This window comes from Trichosporon asahii (genome assembly GCF_000293215.1).
Source record: "Trichosporon asahii var. asahii CBS 2479 unplaced genomic scaffold scaffold00050, whole genome shotgun sequence".
In the NCBI taxonomy this organism is placed as follows: domain Eukaryota; kingdom Fungi; phylum Basidiomycota; class Tremellomycetes; order Trichosporonales; family Trichosporonaceae; genus Trichosporon; species Trichosporon asahii.
The window spans coordinates 3,088,261-3,112,553 of NW_014040874.1; the positions used below are offsets into that span (position 1 = coordinate 3,088,261).

General features: G+C 62.2%; 8 protein-coding genes across 8 annotated transcripts; 5 read left to right on the forward strand and 3 right to left on the reverse strand.

Annotated features, from left to right (window-relative positions):
* Positions 1 to 462: 462 nt before the first annotated feature.
* A1Q1_02367 (signal peptidase) lies at positions 463 to 1,073 on the forward strand (the record flags this gene model as incomplete). The annotated part of the gene is made up of 2 exons (XM_014325312.1): positions 463 to 608; positions 725 to 1,073. 2 exons carry the CDS (start codon positions 463 to 465, stop codon positions 1,071 to 1,073), a joined length of 495 nt encoding a protein of 164 aa, XP_014180787.1.
* A 2,370-nt stretch (positions 1,074 to 3,443) lies between these two features.
* On the forward strand, positions 3,444 to 3,959 carry A1Q1_02368 (copper chaperone; the record flags this gene model as incomplete). Its single annotated transcript, XM_014325313.1, has 2 exons — positions 3,444 to 3,504; positions 3,796 to 3,959. The coding sequence occupies 2 exons, from the start codon at positions 3,444 to 3,446 to the stop codon at positions 3,957 to 3,959; spliced, it is 225 nt and encodes a 74-aa protein (XP_014180788.1).
* A 243-nt stretch (positions 3,960 to 4,202) lies between these two features.
* On the reverse strand, positions 4,203 to 5,173 carry A1Q1_02369 (thiol oxidase; the record flags this gene model as incomplete). Its single annotated transcript, XM_014325314.1, has 2 exons — positions 4,203 to 4,587; positions 4,680 to 5,173. The coding sequence occupies 2 exons, from the start codon at positions 5,171 to 5,173 to the stop codon at positions 4,203 to 4,205; spliced, it is 879 nt and encodes a 292-aa protein (XP_014180789.1).
* A 1,852-nt stretch (positions 5,174 to 7,025) lies between these two features.
* On the forward strand, positions 7,026 to 9,830 carry A1Q1_02370 (uncharacterized protein; the record flags this gene model as incomplete). Its single annotated transcript, XM_014325315.1, has 1 exon — positions 7,026 to 9,830. The coding sequence occupies one exon, from the start codon at positions 7,026 to 7,028 to the stop codon at positions 9,828 to 9,830; it is 2,805 nt and encodes a 934-aa protein (XP_014180790.1).
* A 1,064-nt stretch (positions 9,831 to 10,894) lies between these two features.
* On the reverse strand, positions 10,895 to 13,777 carry A1Q1_02371 (uncharacterized protein; the record flags this gene model as incomplete). Its single annotated transcript, XM_014325316.1, has 5 exons — positions 10,895 to 12,651; positions 12,725 to 13,040; positions 13,149 to 13,292; positions 13,339 to 13,382; positions 13,426 to 13,777. 5 exons carry the CDS (start codon positions 13,775 to 13,777, stop codon positions 10,895 to 10,897), a joined length of 2,613 nt encoding a protein of 870 aa, XP_014180791.1.
* A 649-nt stretch (positions 13,778 to 14,426) lies between these two features.
* Positions 14,427 to 16,826, forward strand: A1Q1_02372 (cell division control protein 45; the record flags this gene model as incomplete). Its single annotated transcript, XM_014325317.1, has 6 exons — positions 14,427 to 14,570; positions 14,639 to 14,767; positions 14,963 to 15,191; positions 15,408 to 16,242; positions 16,291 to 16,720; positions 16,773 to 16,826. 6 exons carry the CDS (start codon positions 14,427 to 14,429, stop codon positions 16,824 to 16,826), a joined length of 1,821 nt encoding a protein of 606 aa, XP_014180792.1.
* Positions 16,827 to 17,898: 1,072 nt separating this feature from the next.
* On the forward strand, positions 17,899 to 21,173 carry A1Q1_02373 (uncharacterized protein; the record flags this gene model as incomplete). Its single annotated transcript, XM_014325318.1, has 2 exons — positions 17,899 to 19,035; positions 19,083 to 21,173. The coding sequence occupies 2 exons, from the start codon at positions 17,899 to 17,901 to the stop codon at positions 21,171 to 21,173; spliced, it is 3,228 nt and encodes a 1,075-aa protein (XP_014180793.1).
* A 344-nt stretch (positions 21,174 to 21,517) lies between these two features.
* Positions 21,518 to 24,266, reverse strand: A1Q1_02374 (MMS2 protein; the record flags this gene model as incomplete). Its single annotated transcript, XM_014325319.1, has 2 exons — positions 21,518 to 23,679; positions 24,092 to 24,266. The coding sequence occupies 2 exons, from the start codon at positions 24,264 to 24,266 to the stop codon at positions 21,518 to 21,520; spliced, it is 2,337 nt and encodes a 778-aa protein (XP_014180794.1).
* Positions 24,267 to 24,293: the final 27 nt, after the last annotated feature.

Here is a 24,293-nt window from a genome sequence, read left to right on the forward strand (position 1 = left end):
AATCGCCTCGCCACCCGTCAACACCGCAATGTGTATCGCCACCACTGCCATATGATGCCAGAACATGCTCGGCGTTCCGATCATTAGGGTTGGGACGCCGTCGGACAATGAGACGGCACGGCCATTGTTCACCTCCCCAAGACTCCACCTGGACATCGCGCGGCAAGTCCTCGTCTTCGTTCCTCGATCTCGTCAGACCCGAAGTACTGGAATACATCCATCACTAGATAGAGGCACTCCTGCCTCGATATCCTCGATGACCTCAACCATAACGGACAGGCACGTGATCTAGCTGAGACCACTACAACTTTCCTAATCCACTGATCACGAGCACATCCTAATCGATCAATTTACCTCCGCTAATGACCTCCACCTCCAGATCGACGCCTCCACGCCGTCGCGGACCGCTCAGCAGTGATCGATGACACCGACACAACGTCACAACAACACCCCGCCGCCGCAATGTACTCGACGTTTCAGCGGTTAAACCAGCTCTCCTCGCTGGCGACGACGGCCGTCATGGTCCTGCTCGGCCTCATCTCGCTGGCCAGCTGGTACCACCAGCCGACCCCTGCTCCGGGCAAGATTGACGTCAAGTCGTTGATGATGTGAGTGTGCGTCGGACCGTCAGGCCCGGCGTCCTGTCTTCCCTCCCCTCCACATCCCGCTCATCTCTCCCACCTCCGATCCTCTAGCTACCCTGCCCGCATTGAGCTAACCTCAGCACCCGTGGCCGTAATCCCTCCCGCTGGCGCGCGCCCGAGGAGGACGTGCTCAAGCTCAAGTTCGACGTAAAAGCAGACCTGACCCCCGTGCTGCGCTCGTACAACACGAAACAGGTCTTCCTGTACCTGCTGGCCGACTACGTCGACGAGGTCTCAAAGGAGGCGCACCAGGTCGTGCTCTGGGACCGCATCGTGACCCGCGCCTCGGGCGACTTCAGGTCCGTCGACGCGTTCCATGACGGAAGGCAGAAGCATAGGAAGACCAAGACGTACAAAAACGCCAAGATCCGGCTCGAGGGCGCGAGGAACGTGTACTTTTGGCATCAGCCGGATGGCAAGTTTGAGTGAGTGTCGGGCCTCAGCCGGAGCCGGAGCGCCGCAGGCGTGTAGGCGAGGCGCGGTCAGGAGCCAGTCCGACGGCCGGTTCCCCTTGGTCGCCTTCTAAGCTTTTTCCCGAGCATTCAGCTGACGACAGCAACGTGCACCTCGCCAACCTGACCTTGCATTATAACGTGATGCCGTACGTCGGGCTGCTCACGAGCGGAGTCGCCGCGACGGCGCAGGGCGAGGTGGCCATCCCGAAGAGGGAGTAGACGGAGACGAGCACCGAGCGACCACCGAGCGAAGCGAGGTGTGAGCGGGGTGCGATGCATGAGAGCAGCTCATGCTAGAGCGGAGCGGCGAGAACTCTCAGTCGTTGCAACCGAGTGTCTGGCCAGCTCAAGCGGGGAGCAACGAGCGCCCAGAGCGAGCGCTAGAGCACGCAGTGGAGCAGTAGAACAGCGTAATGACAGCAATAGACCATGCAATGTGTACTTGATAGCAACGACACAAGCAGGCGGTGCGCACAGCCCTCGGCGAGATGATGGCCGATGCGCGAGATCCGCGGGCAGTGTGCGGGACACTGGGTCCATGTCCGCTCCCGATCTCGGGAGGTGCGGGTGCGCGAATTGAGCTGCCCGAAGCATGTCGAGCATGTCTAGAGCTTATCCCAACCTACGCCATAGACGCTCCACGTATTCTGCTCTCCGCTGGGAAAGTGAGAGGGGGAGCGGGAATGCACATGCAGAGCAAAAATATAGACGGGGTTGTGTGTAAGCAGAACCACAGGGTGGAAGAACGGTTTCGGCCGTGTCCGTGCCTTCTGATCACTCCAGCCACTCAGATCGGTGACGCCATCCAGGCCCTGCTAGCCCTGCTCTTTGCTGACATTGAAATAAACGACTTGCCAACAACAACTCTTGCTTCCTCCAACTCTTATCATTCAGGTTATAACCATGTCTGCTCCTGTGAGTTCTTCCTCCATGCTCTCACCATGCAGGCATTGCAACGAGTGCAGGAATGACCATGGCTGCGAGGGTCAATAGGGATCAAAATGGCAAGGCGGTCGACCATGTTGTCGTGGTGCGGTTTAGTCCATTCCGCGCCTGCGCGCCTGCGCTCCTCTTGTCGACTCGTCGAGTACAGCTGTTGCAGCCAGCCTTGATCCGCTAGCTGGTCATGCCACTCTGCACTCCTCGGCTTGGCTCCTGCCTGCTCCTGCCTGCTCCTGCCTGCTCCTGCCTGCTCCTGCCTGCTCCTGCCTGCTCCTGCCTGCTCCTGCCTGCTCCTGCCTGCTCCTGCCTGCTCCTGCCTGCTCCTGCCTGCTCCTGCCTGCTCCTGCCTGCTCCTGCCTGCTCCTGCCTGCTCCTGCCTGCTCCTGCCTGCTCCTGCCTGCTCCTGCCTGCTCCTGCCTGCTCCTGCCTGCTCCTGCCTGCTCCTGCCTGCTCCTGCCTGCTCCTGCCTGCTCCTGCCTGCTCCTGCCTGCTCCTGCCTGCTCCTGCCTGCTCCTGCCTGCTCCTGCCTGCTCCTGCCTGCTCCTGCCTGCTCCTGCCTGCTCCTGCCTGCTCCTGCCTGCTCCTGCCTGCTCCTGCCTGCTCCTGCCTGCTCCTGCCTGCTCCTGCCTGCTCCTGCCTGCTCCTGCCTGCTCCTGCCTGCTCCTGCCTGCTCCTGCCTGCTCCTGCCTGCTCCTGCCTGCTCCTGCCTGCTCCTGCCCTCGCCCTCAACCTTGCGTTGTTGTTCGCGCTGCTGCCTCGCGGTCGCCCTTCTGTCGCTCGCCATTGCTTTTTTTTTCCTCCTACTCGCAGCTCGTTATCGCTTCTTTTTTCCCACTCCTGCTCGCTGCTCGCTGCTCGCTGCTCGCTGCTCGCTGCTCGCTGCTCGCTGCTCGCTGCTCGCTGCTCGCTGCTCGCTGCTCGCTGCTCGCTGCTCGCTGCTCGCTGCTCGCTGCTCGCTGCTCGCTGCTCGCTGCTCGCTGCTCGCTGCTCGCTGCTCGCTGCTCGCTGCTCGCTGCTCGCTGCTCGCTGCTCGCTGCTCGCTGCTCGCTGCTCGCTGCTCGCTGCTCGCTGCTCGCTGCTCGCTGCTCGCTGCTCGCTGCTCGCTGCTCGCTGCTCGCTGCTCGCTGCTCGCTGCTCGCTGCTCGCTGCTCGCTGCTCGCTGCTCGCTGCTCGCTGCTCGCTGCTCGCTGCTCGCTGCTCGCTGCTCGCTGCTCGCTGCTCGCTGCTCGCTGCTCGCTGCTCGCTGCTCGCTGCTCGCTGCTCGCTGCTCGCTGCTCGCTGCTCGCTGCTCGCTGCTCGCTGCTCGCTGCTCGCTGCTCGCTGCTCTCCGCTCGCTATCGCTCGCTACCGCTCGCAGTGCTAACGCCAGGCCACCGGTCCCGCCTACAACTACACCGTGAAGATGACGTGCGGCGGCTGTTCGGGCGCCATTGAGCGTGTGCTCAAGAAGAACATTGAGGCGCGTGAGTACGAGAGCGCCGGCCGCTAGGCCGGTGCTCCAGCCCTTGTCTCCTTCCCCCTCCTCCCTCCTACTCGTCACGGCCAGCTCTCCCTTCTCTCTCCCGTCTTCTCTCCCCTCCCTGCTCTCTCCTTGTTCATGACCCGCCGTCTCTCTCCCTGTTCGCGCTCCACCTCCGCGCTCGCTCACTCCACTCCGCTCCCCTCCCCTCCTTCCGCTTTCCCCTCTCGATCGCTCCGCCCCGCTCCTTCCGCTTTCCCCGCTCGCTTCGCTCGCGTGCAAAGCTGACGCCCAGCCAACGCCTACCTCGTCTCCCTCCCCACCCAGCGCGTGGTCGTGTACGGCCCCTCCCTGCCCCCGTTCGAGACCGTGACCGAGAAGATTGCAAAGACGGGCAAGGAGATCCTGTCCAAGGAGGAGATCCCCGCGGGTGGAGCCGTGCCTGCTGTCTCTGCTTAGACGACGCCTGGCTCTAGTTAGATGAGATATGCGAGAAGTTACATTTTTCATTTCGGCTGCTGAGTGTCCGTCCCGTCCACTTGTATTGAACTATTGATTTGGCTGTGGCACGCGGGGGTGCGCGGGGGTGCGCCAGGAAGTCTATGGTTTCTGCTGTTCCTCTCTCCTATCTCATGTCTCCTTCCGATACTCTCCCGAGTCGGCTGTTCGAACTCTGCTCGCCGCGCCGGCCGCGCTGGCCATCTACGCCTCAATCACGGCCGTGTACTCCCTCTTCCCCTTGCCCCCTTCCTTCCCCTCCGCCCCAGCCGGCGCCGTCTCATTCCCACACCCACAGTCATACGTCTCGTCGAGCGTGAGACAGTCGAATTCGGGCTTGTGCAGGCGTGCATTCACGATATTGTGCAGATTGCACAGCCACAGACTCGCACTCTTCCTGCTCCCCGTCTGGACGGGGTATTCTTTCAGCATGCCTTGGAAATGCTCGGCGCACTCGCCACAGGGATACAGCCTGCTGAAGAGGTGGAAGAAGGACTTGAGCGCGGCACGGTCGTCGGGCGTCGGATGGTCCGGATACCGGAGTGTCATGAGGTGGAGGAGACGCCAGGAGCCGCGGCCCAGCTCGGCCCTGTGCGTTAGCTGAGATATCTAGATATCTCGAGATTTAGGAAGCGGGGAGTGCTGGTGGGTTACTTGGAGGACAGGGGACTCGTGACTCACTTCGCGGTCGCATTGCCGAGATGCGGCATGATGACCTTGCCGATCTCCTCGCCGCCGTGCGCACCCATGGCGTGCTGCTCCTCCTTCCCGCCCGAGACCTCGCGGTGCTTCTCGTGGTCGAAGCTGTCGTCTGCCGGCCCGCCCCCGCCTCCTGATCCCTTCCTCACATCCCCCCCTGACTCGCCAACGTGCTCGGGCGCCGCGCCCCCAGAGCCATGGTTCACGCTCTCGCCATCGATGAGGGCGCGCTGCTCCTCGTCCTCGATCTCGACGGCAGCTTGCTCGGGCGTCACTTGATGATCTTGCTGATTGGAATTCGCCTCGAGGATCTCGGCCGGCGTGCGGAAGTGCTCGCCGTCGATGCCGCCTACGTCCCAACCGAACTTTTGCAAGGCGGCTGGTCGCGGGCCGGGGTAGAAGAGGTACAGTGAGGGAATGGCGAGGAGGGCAGTCAGGATTAGGAAGAGTCGGGCGACTCTTGGAACGCTGAACATGGTGGGCTGACTCCTTGGCACGGGTTGAGGTAAGACTGGGAGAGGCTGTGCGAGCCGCGCGGGTGGAGGTTTGGAGTGGGTGGCGAACGACGATTCAGGCGGGTGCACTAGTCACGAAGTGGTCGTTATCGCTCAGAACCGATGAAGATTGAATGAGTGTGGTGGATAATGAACAATTGCGAACTGTCGAAGCGGTAGTGTGAAGTGTGAAGATCAGAATAGCAGCAGTAGATCGCCATGACGACGGTGCTCGGCGGACATCGCAGCTCGGATCGTCGGTTTCAAGCGGGGAGAGAGTATGGCCACGTGGTTTGCTTCCCGATTTTGTAATCTAGCGTGATCTCGCATTACCTTCCAAGGATGAGCGATTAGCAAGCGACCATAAGCCCATCAACGGGGCCCGGGGGGCGTCTCGCGTTAATCTGCTGCCATCGAGCAGTAACGAGTGCCGCAACGCCGCGACCTAGCCTCTAAGATCTATGACCTAGCCTACGGCCTAACTACGGCCCGTTCACAGACTATGCCTCAACAGTCCTAGCTTGGGAATTACCGCGCACATGCACCTCGCACGTTGGACGTCTGTTGCCCACGCAGGCCGCGCACGGTCAGCGGTGCATGTGGGAGATGAGAGAAGCAGTCCCAGATGCCCGGGAAGAAGCTACCACACACGCTTCCGAGAATCATTGCGGTTTCTTCGGGAGGCCGTAGCTCTCTGGTGTACCACCCTGTAGCCTGGGCAGTGTAGAAGTTAGCCACGGCGAAGAGCAAGGAAACGTGAGCCACGGAACCCCGGGTGGTAACTAGCAACGGGGGTGCCTCACAGGTACAGTGCCTCGCTGAGCAATCACCCGCAGATGGGCTGAAGCATATCGACAAGACTGAGGTATGTCTGTAGTTGGGAGATTGGTGGTGCAGGCCGGGAGCAGGTTTACGGCTTGGTGAGCCTGGATATGCTGGGGTGCGCTGCAAACCTTAAAAGGACTTGATGGCATCCATGGTGACAGTTTCGCCAGTCACTACAGTCTGGCATTGCTCTGCGCGCGTAGCTTTTCTTTTCATGGTGGAGACAGGAGTACAGGAGGGATCTGTGTCAGATTAGATGAGGAGAGAACAAGGCCGGGAATGGATGAGCATGCCGAACAAATGTCTTAGGATAACCCGGATCACTCTAAGGTTGATCGGCGATCACCTGAAAGATGAGATGAGATTGCTCCTCGACGCGTCAAGTACGTAGTCTCCAGCAAGCTAGCAGCGATGAAAGAGCCAGAGTAATGATCCAGGGAGCATGGAGAGAGGGACTGAGTGCATGAGTGCCTTGTTCGGTTGCAGTGTCCAAGCGGTGGGTGGGTGGCCCTGGCGTAAAGTCGTAACAGAGACGCGTCCCTTTGCGACTTTCCCTGGGACTGAAGCCCCCATTCGGCCCTCGAGACTACGCCGCCGCCGCCGCCGCCGCCGCCGTCTCATCCTCTCACCACATCTTTGACTCTCTCTCCCACACCCACAACACCCACAACGCACAGACTCCCTCTCAACCCAACATCCCAACATCCATGGCGCCCCAGCACACCCGGCATTGATTGAACTCGACCATCCGACATCCATCCCCCCCTTCCCTTCTCCGCGCTTTATCCTCGGACTTGTCCTTCCTCCCATCACTCAACTGTACATCCACCCTCGATCACCTCCGACACAACATCTCCGACCACCCCGCACACCCTCCCTTTTCTCACCTTGAAACTCTGATCACTACTCACCCGCACCCTCCTTTCGCCAATCCCGACAGGCCGGCTCTGAGCGCGCGCCACCGCGCCGTGCCGCCTCCACCATTATATCAACTCCATCCAGCCCAGGCATGGCAAGCAGCATAGCCTCGGGCTCCAATGCCCCAGTCATCGTGGATGATCTCGTCGCCTGGCCTCCTCCACCCTCCATCGCCCGCTTCGGTGGGTCTGGTGTGCTCCGTCAGACGCGATTGTCGCTTATCAATCCGCTCAACTCTCCGCCATCATCGTCTTCAGCAGGCTCTGTGCCCTCGGCGACGTTTCCCGGCGCGTCGCCCTTGACGGGATATGCGAACAGCAAGCCGCCGCCGACGACGCCAAAGTCCCCGACACGGCTGGGCACATCATGGGCAGAGGAGGATGAGATTGCGCTCATGTCGCCGACGAAGGCGAGCAGCCGACCAGCGTACCCACCCCCGAACAAGCCGCTGAGCCCGCAGCATCTCGGCCGCATAGCGCAGTCCTTTGGTATCGTCACACCGACGCTGCCGTCAGCCTCATCGACGAGGGCACACACAAGATCGCCGACACAGCAGTCGACATATTCCGTGGGATCGATGGGGCACACTACGAGACACACGCCCGCGCCCTCGCTTTCGCAGCAGGTCGTCGCTGTGGTCCCGCCGACGTCACTAATGCCGCCGGACGAGGGGGACAAGGAGCGCGCGAAGAAGTGGCGCCGCGGACGGCTGCTACCCCTTCAGCCGACGTTGGGAAGCATGCTCGTCGTGATCGCGCGGGAGTTTGGTCTGCCCTCGACAACAGGACTCAGTGTCTACCTCGGCCCGGCGGGAGGATACGCCGAGTCGGTGTCTGCCGCGGATGACGGCGGCCCGCTCATTACGCAGGACAGCTGGGCGACACTCTTCGGCGCTGGTGCCGTCGGTATGGGCGTCGCGGACTCTCCACGGTCAGGGAGCATCAAGCGGTTTCCTCGTGCGTCGACATCGCCATTAACACGGGTGGACGAGGACGGTCATGTGCGCGATAAGTCTGTCAGCTCGCAGCCCGACATGGCGCGGAGTAGCCTCTCGTCGTCCTCGTCGTACAACTCACCACGGACACCGGCGTCCGTTTCGCTCCCGTCATTCGGCACGATCGAGTTTGATGTTGCACCCGACGCACCGTGGTTAGCCGACTATCGAGCGGGCAAGCGGGCAACCGAGGCGGCGGGAGGAATACGCGATTTGACGTTGGTGCAGCGACTGAACGATAGCCGGCCGAAGTTCTTAAAGGACATGGCGGACGAGCGGGAGCGCGCGCGGGCAGCAAGTCTTGCTGCCCAGGCTGCTGCTTTAGAAGCGGCACGATTAAGTGCGGCACAGCGCGAGACGGTCGTGAAGGAGCAGCGTGTGCGTCGCGCCTCGGAGCTCGAACGACAACGGACGCGGACCATGTCACAGGACTCGACCGGACCGCCGACAAGGTTGTCCCTCCGAAGCCCGGCGCCGACCCCGCCTCGTCCTGCTAGGAGCAGTGCGCGGCCCCCGTCGACGATTGAGGCGCCCGAGTCATCCTCTGGCCACAGTGCGGAACCCGAGCCGATCCTGGAGGAGCTCCCCGAGCCGCGAGAAGCCGAGGAGACGGAGGAACTCAAGCTCTTAGGACCCATAAGCATCGAGCCGTTCGACGCAGACCGGACATCTTGCATGGTCATGGCGCACCAGCTCAACCACCTCGAGAAGATGATGAAGACGCTCTCGCCACAGGACCTGCGCTTCACCGTGACGCCAGGCTCACCCCGCCCAGAGATGCCGCGGAGTCCTGGATCTGCGGCGTCTCTCTCCCCGGCGCTGTCACCCGCGCTCTCGCCAGCTTCGGCTGAGGGCGGTGAGGGCCTCCGCCCAACCTCGACGTTCAGTAACGAGTTTGGCAGTCTCCCGCCCCGGGGTAGCAGCAGGTTGCCCTACCTCCAGCCCGAGAACCGGAGCAGTCTGTCAGCGTCCACGGACTCGGCGTCGCCCCTTCCATCTCCCCGGCGCGCGAGCGACGAGGGCGGCGACCGATCCTCCATCGCGACACTGAACGGGCAGCCGCGCGTGCGATCAACGGGTCCTCCGCCCCGACCAGCCCGTCCGCCTACGCCCGACCTTAGCACCCCGGACTTGGTCGAACACGTCCTGCCCGCGCAATATGTGGACCACATCAAGTCTCCCGTATCTCCCGTCCCCCGTCCCGCGTCTATGTCTCTCAAAGGCCTGAAACGGCAATTATCCATGCGCCCCGAGTCCGGAGCCGACTTTGGCTTCACGCCGCGCGACACAGCGTCTGTCGGGCGCGCGGCTGGCCGCCAAACGACAGTGTATGGGCAATACAACGATGTGAACGCGCAAGGCTCTCAGCGTCGGACGCGGCGCGAGTCGGAATTCGGCTCGTCGCGCATCAGCAGGTTGTTCGGGAAGAAGCCCTCTATTGACGAGACGCGGCGCATGACGATTGTGCATTTATCCAGTCCGGTGGGCACGGCGCCGCCCACCCAACTGTCGCACTCGCGGCAACCGAGCCAGCAGCAGCAGTACGGGAGCTTCAACAGTGTCCTCCCCGGCACTGCGCCCGCCAACTCTGGCCTGGGCCTCACGAACGGGAGCGCCGGCGGCGGATCTGGCGGCGGGTCTGGCGGCGGGCACGCCCTCGCCTCGTCCGCCGGCGGATTCAGCGGCCAAGGTGTCGGCCTCACGGGCGCCATGACGGGTCTCGCGGGCATCCCGCACGCGCGGAAACCGTCGAGGGACGCGCCCCCGCCCCCTCTGCAGTTGCGACGGGGCACGCCCAGCGACGGCACGCTGTCCCCGACGAGCCCGAGGAGCAACTACACGAGGCGGAAACCGGTGCCCGGCGGCGGGTCGAGGGGGAGCATGGACGTGCTGAGCGATTAGCGGTCGCCGGCGCAGCTGGCGCAGCTGGCGCAGCTGCAGCGCGCGGACAGTCCGCGGTCCATGTACTGAGTCCCCCCGTCTCGATGCTTTGGAGATGGAGGACGCCCCTGCCGCTCATGCCGAGCGTTGACCCGAGCGTTGCCCCGAGACGGACCCCGAGACAGACAATCAACGATCCCACGACAAACTTCACGATCTTATCTATCCCTACAGTATAACCAGCTTTTCGCACCCTTACCCTTACCCTACCGTACCCTTCGTCTTCGTACTTTGCGCATTTCGTATCGCCATACCGTTCGTTCCCTCGTGCACTCTACTGCGCCATGCCAAAAGCATTCACGCTCCAGCCCTCTGCAGATCTGCATAGACTCTGCATAGAGAGGACATTTGTACCAATGTATAGTTTTCTTCACCGTATAATCGAATGCATCAAGCTGCTCCCATCATACTTGCTGCTGGACATAGGGGCTGAAAGATTGATACAAGTGGGTAAAGTGGGTGGGTGAGAGTGCCGAATCTTGCGTGAGTCGTCGGCGCGTTCATGCGCGTTTCATGCGCGTTTCATGCGCTGCTCCGCGTCATCTGTCATCTGAAGTGAGAGGGCCAGCTTAGATGTAGATGGCCAGCGTGATGGGGTTCACCGCGATCCAGTCTCCGCCCGTGATCCACTTTTCCTCCTGCACGTTAGCTCGTGTCTCCATACTTCTCCCATCGCTCCACTCTCCATCGCCGACTCTCCGTCCTTCGTCTCGGTGGAGATTCGGCGGAGGACGGGGTCCAAAGGACGGAGCCCACGGAGCCCACGGAGCACTTCGCGGAGCCCTTCGGGCTCCTAAATCACTTACAATGAGGAAGTCGATAGGCATCGGCACGAGGTGTCCGCGCACCTTGGTCAGCTCCATCCGGATCTCGGGCAGCGTCATGTCCGAGTTCATGACGTGGCCGACCTGTTGTCAGCTCTGAACCGCTTTGGGCTAGCTGCGGGGTGTAGTTCCGTCTCAGTCGTGGAGATATGTCTCGCTGGCCCTGCTCCATGGCTGGCAGGCAATGGCCAGCCCGTGCCTTCACAAAGACCAGCCAACTGTGCTTGTGCAGAGACCAGTCTTTGCTTTGCTAGAACTTGGTCTCGCTTCGCTGGAACTTGGTCTCGCTTTGCAAAGAACAAGGTCTCGCTTCGCCGGAACTTGGTCTTGCTTTACAGAGAACAAGTCTCGCTTCGCTCGACTACCGCTGCGCGCCTTCGCTTCGCTTACCTTGATGCCCTTATTCCTCTCCACAAAGTCCTTGTACTGCCCCCAGTTCCTGACCATCGAGTTGGGCACAGTCTTGAAGATACGATCAAAGATGCGCCTGTTCTCCTTTGCCGTTTCGCGCCAGAGCCTGCTAAAGTCGACGCCGAGGGGATCCTCGACGAGCAGATCGTCGGGCGAGCCCCAGTCATACTCGTTCGGGACGGGCACGGGGTGCATCTGTGCCGTCTCCCTGCCCACGACCTGGCAGGGCGCTAGGCCGAGATGCTCGCGCATGAGCGCGCGGCGCCACGACGTGGCCAGTTTCGAGCCCATGTACTTCCTCCCGCCCATTGACATCTCGACCAGCTCCGTGTCCTCGATCACGACTGCGATCTCGCTATCGTGATCGCCGTTCTGGGAGCGGTCGTTGATGTTCGCAGACCCGACGATCACGCGCCGGTCGTCCACGATCATGAGCTTCGAGTGGATGTAGCATAGCTCCGAGACGAGCGCGTCGCGCTCCTCCTGCTCCGTCCCGTTCCAGGGCTCGTCGAGGAGCGTCTGCCCCTCCGTCCGCAGCGCGTGCTGGCAGATATTGTCCTCGGTCGGCTTGCCCTGTGGCGCGCCCGCGGCCTCGAAGCGGTCGATGATGTCCCGCGCCTCGGCCATGGTGCGCGGGATCTTCACCGCCTCGCGCGCAGTCTTCTTCTTGTTCGTCTCGGCTGCTGCCGTCGCCTGATCGTGTGGCTTCTCGATGTACACGTACTCGTCCTCGTCGACTTGGTCCCCGGCCTCCCCGACGTAGAGGCGGGCCATGGCGACCTGCGCCTCGTGGAACTTGACGCCCGACGCCTCCTCCTGCGCCTTGATGACCGACTCGGCCGCGTTGATCCGGTCGTAACTGCGCAGATTCCAGAAACTGATGTACTCGTTCGGGTCGAAGCCCTCGGCGCGGATCTTCTCAAAGATGCTCTTGCCCCCACGGTTGATCGAGCGGTACTGAGCCTCCATGATCGCCTTCAGTCCAGACTCGGCCTGGATGTCGCCCGGGAACGCGGGCACTTCCGGGATCAGAACAAAAATCTTGAACGGCCGCCCGGCCTTGGCGGCAGACACGACGCGCTCGACGAGCGCGGCGCCGATCTGGTTTTTCACCGGCGTCGTGTCGTCGATCGCCGTGATGAAGAACTGGTTCTCAATGTAGATGAAGTGGTTCGCCTCCCGGATCAGGCCGATGTACGCCTGCTGCACACTGTCCTCGGTCAGGTAGCCGTGGCTCCAGTCCGAGATCGAGCGCACGACCTGCACGCGCGCAGTGCCGCTGGGCACCTCCTCGTGCGCCCGCGGCTCCTCCGAGGGCGGGAAGTGGAAGGGGTGGTACAGCTGGCGTCCCTTCTCCTTCCACCTGGACAGGTGCGGGTGCTCCTCGCGGAACTTTTTGTCCTCGGCCGCCTTGCCTGCGTCCGTCTCGCTATAGACGTCCGCCCACGGCGACGGGAGCTGCAGCCAGTCCATCCGCTTCTCGTGCTTGTACTTGAACTCCTTGACAAAGTTCCACCTCTCGCAAAAGTGCTGCACGAGGTCAACCACTGCCGGGCCCACCATCGTGATCGACGTGTCGTGCCACGCTGTCATTAGCTGAGAAGAAGTTGGATAGCTTACGCATTCGGGTCGTGTCCTGGATCGCAAGCTCGTTGGAGGTAAACTTGTCCACGGTCTGGAAGTCCATGACGCGCGAGTTGTTGTAGTCCTGGCCAGGGAACAACGAGTTGCCAAACTTGGTAGGGTGCACGTCGGCGAGCGGGTGGTCGTGCGTGTCCCATCGTCCGAAGCAGGCGTCGAGTCCGCCGAGCGCCGCATACTTGTTGTCCACGATGCAGAGCTTGTCGTGGTGCGAGAAGTAGTACACGAGCTCGCCGCCAGAGTGGTCCGGATGGCGCTGGCACGCAATGTTCTCGTGCAGGTCCTCGAGGGCGTGCTGATGTCAGAAATAGAACTGCTAATGTCGCACCTTGGTGTGTTTCGAGCCGAGAGACATCGACGCGGTCACCTGCTGTCAGCTACGCAAGCGGGATTTCTAGCTCACCTCCTTGTACACCTGGACGTAGATGCGAACGCCCTCGGCCGCCTTGCGCTGCAGCAGACGATCGAGACGCCATTCGGGATACTTGGCCGCCGGGCGACGCAGCTGCAGCTCGGGGGACAGCCACCAGTCGAGAATCATGATGGTCTGGGGGTTAGATCCGACCCTGCGTCATGGACCCGTGGGTACGTACGCTCTCTGCCCTGTCGATCATCTCGGACAGCGCCCAAAAGTAGTCTGCAGTGTCAGCTCAACGCTACGCCAGAGCTTCTGAACCCACCGTGCCCGTCAATCTGCCACTTGACCATGTTTCCCTCTCGTTCAGGCGCAAAGGAGCGGAAGCGGTGTCCGTTGCGAATGTCCTCGATTTTGCGGTCAATCTCCTTCTCCCATTCCTCGTCGTGCCTGTGGTTCGGGTTCCAGGTGGTCGCGACAGCGGTGCCGAGACGGCTCACACCCGAAGTAATGCGGTCGACCTTGCCCATGAACCTGCTGACTCTGCTAGGCTGGGGGACATCCTTCTTGTTGTAGGTGGGGGATGTGCCGGTCTCTGTGCTGGTGGAGGGTGCGATGGACGAGTCGTCGTCCTGGAACGCGGATGGGTCGGAGGACTTGGGGACGGGGACGCTCATGCTGTCCAAGAGTAACCGGTGACAGCAGTGACAAGTGACTGGGTGATGAGAGATGAGGAGGAAGCAAAGAGGAGTGAGAGGTAGATGGCTGTGTGTGTGAGTGTGTTGCACTACTCTGCCCGGCGCCAGCAAGTTATTTACTCAGGATTGAGGCCAAGTTTAGTTCAGTGCCCGGTGCCAAGGTCCTGTTCCCAGAAGAAGCAAAGGCCGCGTGACTGGGTGCGATCGATCGGTTCCGTCGGCAAAGCTCGTCGCGTCGACAACCGGCCCCCGTGCTGCTGCTGCCCGTGACTGGCTGCGACTGCCCTTGCGCCCCTTGCTCCGGCGCCGCCGCCGCCGTCCCCCGCCGGCGTCCATCCTCCGCGCCCCCGTCCTCTTTGATCGCCGCAGCCGCCGCCGTCGCATGCACTGCACTGCACACAGCCATGACGTAACAGAGGGGCGCTTATTTACCCGGAAGCATTCCCGGCAATTTTCCTTTCAATTGTGCAGCCACGTGACTCCCATGCATGCCCATCTTCTTGGGACGCGAAGTCAACTGGGACGCGACGCGTTCCTTTGGTCAGGCCAATGTTGAGCGAGGGGTGGAGGTCCCAGAGTCAACAACCACCTCAAGTCAACATTCCTACTACCACCACTCGAGACCCATATGCCCGTCCTCGTCCCGCCGGCACCCAACCTCCGGCCATCCCAGAAGACATATGTCGACGGATACAACTCGATCGTGTCCCGCGTCCGCCGCCGCGGAGGCGCAGGATCGGGCGGCGTAGTCGTATTCGTCTCGGTTGATGTCGTGAGTGTGCAGTTGTGTGGACACACACAGCGAGAAACTCTAGACATTGTGGCTGACTCGGAACTCAGGATGGACTCCTCGCTACACGCATCCTTGCAGCTCTGTTCCAGCAGGACGACGTCGCATACCGCATCGTGCCCATTGGGGGATACTCGGAGCTCGAGGCGCGGAGAGATGAGGCTCTCGCTTCAGAGGAGGTGGGTCGATGAGCGGATCGGGCGAGCGGCTCAGCAGAACTGTTCGTGGGGGCTTGAATCCTTATCTGGCGGTGTGCTTGATGCCCAGTTTGAAGCTGGGCCTTGTGCTGCCATGCTGGACTCCGATGTTGCGTCATGAAGCTGCATACGGAACCAGCCCCAGCTCCCTACCAGTCGAACATTGCTGACACTTAGCTACACACGCTGATCCTGCTCTCGCTCGGCTCATTGTTGAATCTCGCCGAGTACTTCCACCTCCCCGAGGGGGTGCATCTGCACATCATCGACGCTCACCGTCCGTGGAACCTGGACAACCTCTTCGGCCTAGAAGTCGACGGCGAGGGCGACCGCATCTGGGTCTGGGGCGACGGCGACGAGGTCAAGCTCGACAATGTCAAGAAGTCCTGGGAGGCTCTGGAGGTGGGTCTCACATCGGTCACTCCCGCTGACGTCAGTTTGAGCCGTCAGACTCGGAATCGGACGACGAGAGCGAGGACGAAGGCGAGGACACGGAGGAGGACGAGGACGAGGAGGAAGACGGGGACGACGTGAATGGTGACGGGAAGCGGAGCCGATCTGACTCGGCGCGTCCGTCCAAACGGAGAAAAGACGACAAGGTGAGCTGACTATCTCGCATCAGCTGACGCCCAGCCAAGAAAGATGCCCCGCGCAATCCGAGACGCCCACATCGAGCGCGTGAACCGGTACTACCACGCCGGAACGTCGTACGGCATGTCGATCGCGCTGACAGTGTACCTACTGGCAACCGTGCTCGAGCGGGCCGACAACGACCTGCTGTGGCTGTCAATCCTAGCCGTGACGCACCAGTACGTGGCGGCCGAAATTGACCGATCACGGTATGAGGGGGAGCACGAGCTGCTCCTGGACGAAGTGGTGCGGTTGAACCCCGAGACCACCGGCCCTCCAGACCCAGACAACAGGAGCATATCCCGGAGCGACGAGTTCCGCTTCGTCCTCTTCCGGCACTGGAACCTGTACGACTCGATGCTGCACAGTGGCTACGTCGCGGGCCGAATGGGGATCTGGAAAGACCGCGGACGGAAGAAACTCCAGGGCCTGCTGGCCAAAATGGGCTTCTCGCTGGCCCAGTGCACCCAAGCCTATGCGCACATGGACGTAAGCCTGAAGCGCGACCTGAGGGGGAAGCTGGACGCGATCGCGCCAGAGTATGGCCTCGTCGAGCTCGAGTATCCCAGCTTTGTGAGGGCGTATGGGTTCGAGATGGCCGCGCTCTCGGCGGCGGACGCGTGCGAGGGCCTCGAGGCGCTGCTCGAGGCCGCGAAGGGGATCAAGCTCGAGGTGGAGCAGGACGGCGGCCGGGGCGGTGGCGAGTGGTTCGGCTCCCTCAAGGTGTGGAGCGTGGACGACGAACCGGTCGAAAAGCCAGAGACGGAGAGCAAGAGCCAGCCCTGGCACGTGCAGAACTTTTGGATCGCCTACGATGCGTGCGACAAGTGAGTCATTAGAGTCCCACTTTCTCAAGCTGACAGAAACAGCATCAGGCTCCTCCGCCGCAGCCTGCCGCTCGCCAAGACGCTGCACCGCGCCATCATCCGGCAAGGCAGCGCCATCCTCGACAAGGGCATCATCCGCCCGCTGCGTTCCTTCCGTTTCGCAGCCATCAAGGAGGGTCCCGACCTAAAACTGTTTTCCCACCCGTCAACCCTGTCCCGTCTAGCGCTGTGGCTCGTGGACGCGACACGCGACCGCTGGGCCGAGCGCGAGGAGCGCAGCGGGCGCAACGTCACCTCGCTGCCCTTTGTCATCGCCTGTCTGGACGAGGAGAAGGACGCCTACATGGTCGTAGGCGTCACGGGGGCGGTCGAGTATGGCGATGTGCGGAAGAACAAGTTTGGCCTCGCGTTCCAGCAAGCCAGCGAGGAGAGTGGGGTCGAGAGTAAGATGGAGATGTTTGACACGAGCGTTGTCGAGGTAGGCAAGGAGGACTTGAAGGGGTTCATTGAGGCGCTGCATCTGCATGCAGGGTAGCGAGGCCGCGAGCGCGACGACAGCCGCGCGAGAGGCGGAGCGCGATTGATCCTGGCTTGGGTAGCGGCTAGAACGTAGAGCGTAAGTGTAGTTGCATGTAACAGTAACCTCCTCCTTGGTGCTCTTCACTGATGCCCCACTGACGTTGTGGCAAGAGACACAAATACTGATGCGAGCAGGCCGATTGATGGACAATACTCTTCCATCAGCGGTCGTTGTTCGATCGCGGTGTATGGCGGGTGGTGCTGAGCGGGGCGAGACAATGAGTTGGAGATCGGCGAACATTTCCATCCTTGTTCATCGATTGATGCACCGCTCCGGCTTGCGCCACAGGTGTCACTGATGCCACTGCGCATCACTCGTCACTCATCACCCACTGCTCACTGCGAAAACGTGTCGCTGACGTTGGTGCTCGTCGACATGAGTTTGAAGCGATGTTGAAGCGGCATAGCGAGGATGTGAACAATAGACACTGAGGACATTCCAACTAACACAGGACACACTACGTCGCCTCGCCGCTGGCACAACGACCGAACCTGTCGTCCTCAAATCTTCCTCGACACGAGTTTGATCGATTGCTGAAGCGAACTGTGGACCTGGCGAAGTCACAACTTACTGATGAACACTTACGATGACGAGGCGAGCGTGCGAGTAGGCATGATCATGGATTGGAGTGAAGGTATAAGAAGTATACTGGACACGCGAGAGTCGCAACCCACAGCCTCCCTTCACTCAACACATATTGCACACTCGCACGCACTGCTCCCCAGTCCGCCCTCCTCGCCTCGTCTCTGGACTTCTCATTGCGGTTCACAGGCGGGCTCCGGGCAGCTGGAAACTGGACTCGGGGCAGGTATCGGTCCTAAGTCCCCCGACTCTGGCCGCTTGCCTTGTCCTTGTCCGTCCAGCCCCAGTGCGCACTCGCACTCACGACCCAGTCCACCCGTCCCCCTCAACCCGTCACGCGTGCGAGGGGGGTACACACACCCTCTCCTCCTCTCTTCTTCTCACCCCTGCTCCTCATCATCACTGCATTTCCATCTTCCTTCTCATCCCTCATCACCCAATTCCCCATTCCCCCCTCCCTCTCTCCCTGTACTTAACTTCGGGTGAGAACAAACATGGCCCGCGGAAAGGGCAAGGCGAGAGCCAAGCCCGAGTCGCCTCGTAAAAGCACTCCCAGGGCTCCCAAGGCTTCTCCCAAGGCCAAGAACAAGGCGAGCACCAAGGCGAGCTCGACGGCCACCGGCTCGCGCAGCATCGGTGATGGTGACGTCTCAATGTCCGACATCCGCTCCACGAACCAGTCGCCCGGTGGTGAGGGTGGCGACGCGTCTGGGTCGGGGTCGAGTGGCGACGCCAACGCCTCCATCAGTGCCATCGTTGCCGACTCGACCGCAGCCACGACTGGCAGCACCTCGAATGATGGAGAGCTCAGCGCAACGCTGAGCGCTAGCACTGCTCAAGACACCTCCCCCTCTGCCACGCAGGACGCGCCCGACGCGTCCTCGACCCCCTCGCAGGCTGGTGGGACGCGTACCCGCAAGCGCCGCGCTACTGCCTCTGCCTTTAGCCAGCAGGAGCCCACCTCGTCCTCAGCGAGGCGCGCCACGCGTCGCGCGACCGACTCTTCCGCCGCCGCCGAGGACAAGACCGGCAGCAAAACCGCCACGCCTACCAAGACTCCCAAGAGGAACAAGAAGGCCCGGACCACGCGCGGTCCCTCGGACGCGCACGTCCTCTTCGGCCCCTCGCGCCCTTTGCCCTCGGAGGCAGGTCCCTCGACTGCCGCGCAGGAAGTGATCGACCTGGCCGACTCCGACGAGATCGACGAGAACGACGAGATCAGGGATGAGGACCACTGGCCCCGCGTCCCGGAGCGTCTCCGCGGCATCCTCACCCCCGGCACTGAGGATCCGTTCATCACCACGCCTCCCCCCGAGAACGGCCGGCACGCACTCGCCAACTTGCTCAATCCCGAGCCTGGGGCTGGCTTCAACATCGGCGCCGACCCTGGACCCAGCAATGGTGAGCCCAGCAGCTTGACGCGCACCAGCCGCCGTCGTGAGCGCCGTCGTCACTCCAGCAACACCAACAACGCCGAGGACACCGAGGACAAGGACGACGCCAGCGTCTACTGGCACCGCAGGCTGCCCTCGCCTATTCCCGCCGGACCTCCGGGTCTGCCACGGCCCCGCCTGCCCCGCCCCACCCGAACTCTCGGAACGGGTTCGAGTTCCGCCCCCGCGCCACGCCGCGTCCGTACGAACACGAGCGGTATGAGGGCAACCGCCGCGTGAACCAGTTCTGGACGCATGGACCGGGCTATCCGCACGAGTACGCTCATGATCGGTACAATCTGCATGCCGGCCCGCCGGGGCTGGGCGCTGCTGGTCCCGGACCTAGCACGGCTCGTAATGTTGCTCGCTTCGCTACTGGTCATGGCTCCACTCAGACTTTCGCTGGTCCTACTGGCCCCTCTGCCTTCGCTGACCCCTCTCGCCCCCCTGGCCCTCCGCCACCCGCTTTCCCGCCCAACATGCACACCGGCCCTGCCGCCATTGGCCACGGTCATCACCATCATGCACCTCTCCAGCGCCGCTTCGCGGACGACTTTGGCGCGCCCTTTGGCGGCATCATGGCGCCTCCTGGTGGGGGTGGGTTCGGCGGGTTCGGCGACGGATACGCCGCCGCTCCGGGCGTGCAGCCCCAGCTCAACGAGAGGCAGGGACAGGGGTTCACCGGTCTCGCGTCCCCGATGCACATGATTGAGCGCCGTGGCCAGATTACCAATATCCCGCCCCCGCCTCCGCCTCCGTATCAGCCTCTGCCCCCGATGCGCGCGGGACCGTCTTGGGTCTCCACTCCTCCCTCGACTGCGTCCGTGACTGAGTCGGCCGTACCCCCCGGAATGGAGATTGTGGAGGTCGAGATTGTCGAGGTCGAGGAGGACGAGCTTGCGTCGGAGTCTGAGTCGGACACGGAGATGAGCGAAGATGAGGGCGACGACCACGACCACGACGACAACGACAACGACCCGCCGCCTGGCGCTGGTCCCAGCTCTGGGGGTGCTACTGGTGGTGCGACCGGTGGCAGTGGCGGTGGAAACTCGGGTAACTCTGGAAACTTTGGATGGGGCAGGCACTCCTACACCTCGAGCGAGGACGGTCACTCTGACTACGACAGCGGCGGCAGCGCGGGTGGTAACAACGACACCGTGAAAGCCGAACCTGCTCCTATGTCGTCCCCCACGTCTCCTGCGGCCATCCCCGCCTCTGATGAGCCCAAGTCCTCCGCCGCCACCAAGGCTGCCTCCGACACCAACACGGTCTCTGAGCTGTCCGACTATCTCCTCCCAAGGACCAAGTCTGAGTCCTGTTCCGGCCCCGACCTCGAGAGTGAGACTGAGGAGGAGCCCAGGACCAAGCCCAAGCCTCTCCATCCCCGGGAGAAGTACCTCGCGCTCATGAACGCGCACCCCCTGCCGGACAACGCCCCCGAACCACTCAAGTACCGCTACCAGCTCTGGCTGGACGCGCAGTCTCAAACTTGCCGTCCCGTTGCTCGCTCGGCGCCTCACTTCCTCAGCGCCGCGACTTCCGCTTCTATCTCCGTCACTACGACCACCACCGCCCCCGCCGATGCGAGAGAGGACGAGAGCGACGACCAAAAGGCCGAGGCCCTGAACGATGCAGTGGTGGACGCAGTCATGAAGCGCACCCCCTTCACGCTGGGGATGGAGGCGCAGCTGCTCGCGACCCTCGCGGATCTGCCCAAGTTTACCGAGATGCCGAGCGACACCGAACTCGCGGCGGCCATCATGCACAAAGGCATTGTGGCCCGGCGGCGTTCGGCGCGGATTCGTGCGCGCGACGCGCTCCAGGCCGAGAAGGCGGCTGAGCAGCTCCTCACCCTCCAGGTCCCACATGGCGCGCAGGGGCTTCTGGACCTCGGCACGCAGCCCGCCAATGACCTCGAGGACAAGAAGGATGGCAAGGTGGACAAGCAGGACACGCAGGACAAGGTCTGGTTCGACCACCTGCCCCGGCCCCGCTCCCCGAAGCTGCCCTTTGACGCACACGCGAACGCCATCGATCTGCGCGAGCGACTCGAGGCCGTCGACCCCGCCTTCGTCCGCGCGCGCTTGAGGCGCACGCACAACCTGGCCGTTTGGCGCAAGAATGTTGAGGTTGAGGGGTATGAGAACTTCCCGGGTGCTTGGCGCTTGGCGACTCGCAGTGAGGGGATTCAGATTCGGAAGAGGGAGCGAAGGGAGGAGCAGAAGGAGAAGGAGGAGAAGGAGAAGGAGGTGGCCAAGGGCGGCAGGAGGCGCAAGGCTCCTGTTACGCCCGTGCCCAGGATCAAGCTTACTTTCAAGCGCGCCAAGCTTGTTTAGTTCAAGCATATCTATCACCACATCAATCACTCTGTCACTTACGTCGCGTAATCACATCCAAAGCCATCATCATCTCATCATCACTACACTTCAACCACATTCATATACTGTATCATTCCCTACTCCTGTTGTCTGCACTACAAGAACTCGCATCATCCATAACCCCGCCCACACCATCACATATCCAGCCCCACCGGGTGCCCCATGTTGTTCATAGTTCACCAAGGCCTAGCGCCACTCTGTCATATGCACGAACGTCTCAGTACGCGCCGCAGCAAAAGGATAGCTGATTTATCCGCATCTTGACCATTGTGCAGAACTAACAGATACATAAATCTCTATCTCTATTGGTTGTTCCGATTCACCATGCGTCCCCTGATCCAGAACAAGACCATGATCACCCCCGTCAGCACGATAATGACCAGGCTCTCAATGATGTCGTCTACCTCGTCAAACTCCTCGTCGTCCCCAGCCTGACCCCCTCCCTGCTGCTGCGCCCACCCCGCGCCCGAGTAGTCCTCGACCTCCTCGTCCTGCTCGGGCACGTACCCGTCGTACTTTGGCCACACTAGGCCCTTCAGCCCCTCCCACAGACTTTGGGGGGCTTGGTCCTCGTCATAGAGGCCCAGGCCGGGCACGGCGCCGCCCGTGCGGAACGACACCCACCAGCTGCGCAGGTACAACTTGCACATGGACAGGAGCCAGGGGAGGTACGCGGCGTCGGGCGTCTGCGAGTATGACAGGTCGTACTGCCGCTTGGCGATGTGCCAGTCGCGCGGCACGCCGAGGCCGTTCTCGTACATGTACCCTAGGTTCCAGTACGCCATAGCGCTCTGCTTGTCGGCGGCGGTTTGGTAGTATGCGAGGGCCTTCGCGTAGTCGGGCTCCCCGTGCTCGCCGGTGGGGAGTTCCGGGGCCGTTGCGTTCTCGTTGGGTCCCAGACCGGCATAGTAATAGTCGCCCACTTTCACCATGGCGTCGGCATTGTCCTGGGCCGCCGAGCGCATCCAGAGCGTCAGCTCCGAGTCGGCGGGCGCATCCACGTCCTTCCCCAGTCCGCGGGAGAGGAGGAACGCGACGTTGTTCTGCCCAATCTCGCTTCCTGCCTCGGCAGCAAGCCACCACCCGACGAGGGCGTTGTTCGTCTCCCCGCGGGCCCAGGCACGGTCCGCGTCGCCGACAAAGTCCTCGCCCCAGGATCCGACCTCGGAGACGATCTTGTAGTAGATCGTCGCAATGCCGCAGACACTGAGGTGGTCCTGGATTCCCTCGTCTGCGATCTTGCGCGAGCGAGCTGCGTGATGCTCAGCGACGTGGTAGAGGGCTTCGAATGGCGAGCCCGATCGAATCCCCGCCTCGAACACCTTGATTGCGTCCTGGCCCGATGCCGACATCAACTTGCCGAGATTCACTTGCGCTTCGGGGAGCTGCGCCGTCGCCGCGCTCTTGAAGTACTTCATCGCCTGCTTCGCGTCCACGTTGACGCCCAGCCCGTCCCTGTAGATGATACCGAGGCCGTTGTGTGCCTCGGGGTCGCCGAGCTCAGCTGCCCGCTTGTACCAAAGGTACGCGGCGCGGTAGTCCTGCTGCATGCCCTCGCCGCGGAGGGCCATGCGGCCGAGGAGAGACGCCGCGCTCATGGCGTACTTGCGGATCGCGTCTTCGGACTCCTTGCTCATCTTCTTCTTGGGCATGATCTTGCCCTCGGCATCAAAGTCGGCCGGCCACAGCTGTCGCACGACGTGGTACAGGTACCGCTGGGCTTTGGCGTAGTCACGGGGTACTTCGCCGACGACCTCGGCGCCGGAACTGACGCCCACACCGTGCCCGTACACGCTGCCGAGGTAGAAGAGTAGGCCGAGCTGGTACGTGTAGCTCAGCGAGCCGCGGTCAGAACGGTACTGGTAGAACTCGAGGATCTCGGCCTCGTTCTCGCCCCGCTCCTTGGCCTGGCTCGCCTTCACGGCCGCGCGGTGTGCCATGACACCCGTCGACGCCCAGCTCGCGTGCGGGCCAAAGATGCCGCCGTACCGATCACTGAGGCGCGATGGCGAAAGGAGGAGCGTCTTTCCGCCTGGCGGTCCAGAGTTGAACGCATAGAATGCGTTCCGCGCCGCGGACTCGTAGTAGTCCAGCGCGAGGTCGCAGTCCTCCTTCACCGCAATCCCGGACCAGTATCGGTACCCCATCGCCATCTGCGCGGCCTTGTACCCCTGCAGCGCCGAGAAGGTGTAGTACAGCAGTGCGCGGGCCTGATCGCGGGGCGCGCCGCCGAGTCCCGTCGCGTAGAAGAAGCCGAGCATGAACTGCGCCTTCGGATCGCTCGTGTAGCCATCGAGGTAGGATTCGTAGTCTTCGTACGCTGCAGTCAGGTTCTGTGCGATACCCCGCGGCGGGAACATGTTGACCTCTGCGCGCAGAGCGAGTGCTTCAAGGCAGCCATTCTCGACCGCGTCATCGATCAGGTCCAGCGCCCGTTCTGCGTTCGCCTGGCGCTCCCTTCCGACTTTGCTCCGGGAGCCGCGTAGCTTCTCGCTCGTTCCGCGTAGTCGGGACACGATCTGGAAGGGGTTCACGAGGTTCAGCACGCGAGGGAGTAACCGCAACGTAGCCGACATCGGGCCCTGGCTGTCAGCTGAGATGGGGACACTCTAGCTTACATCACGCGACCAGCCGAGACTGTCGCTAATCGAGGTCGTCGGCCCAACCCCGCCGAGCTTCTTGTCCAAATGAGCGTCGTGCCTCGGCTGCATCCGCCGCAGGATCTGGCGCGCCTCCACCAACGGCGCGCACACTGATGTGAGCTGAACTGAATGACCGCCAAGCTGGGATACTGTAGCGGTGGAGACCAGACTCCAAGACCATGACGCGTAAGGTCGTGCTTGATACTTGTCTGCACCGCAGTGTCAACGACTCACCATCAGGCCCAATTTCCGGGGGTACGTCGACATCGAGCACTTGTTGTTGTTCTTCCACCTGTCCTTTGACGAGTGTCGCTTTTCGTCCTTCGTCCTGGTTCCGTGCCCGCTCGTCCGCGAACACGAGCAGTACCAGGAGAAGCGCCGCAATCAAGTGAATGAGGTGACGCCTCATGTTGTCATGGCCGATGGAGTAAAGTTA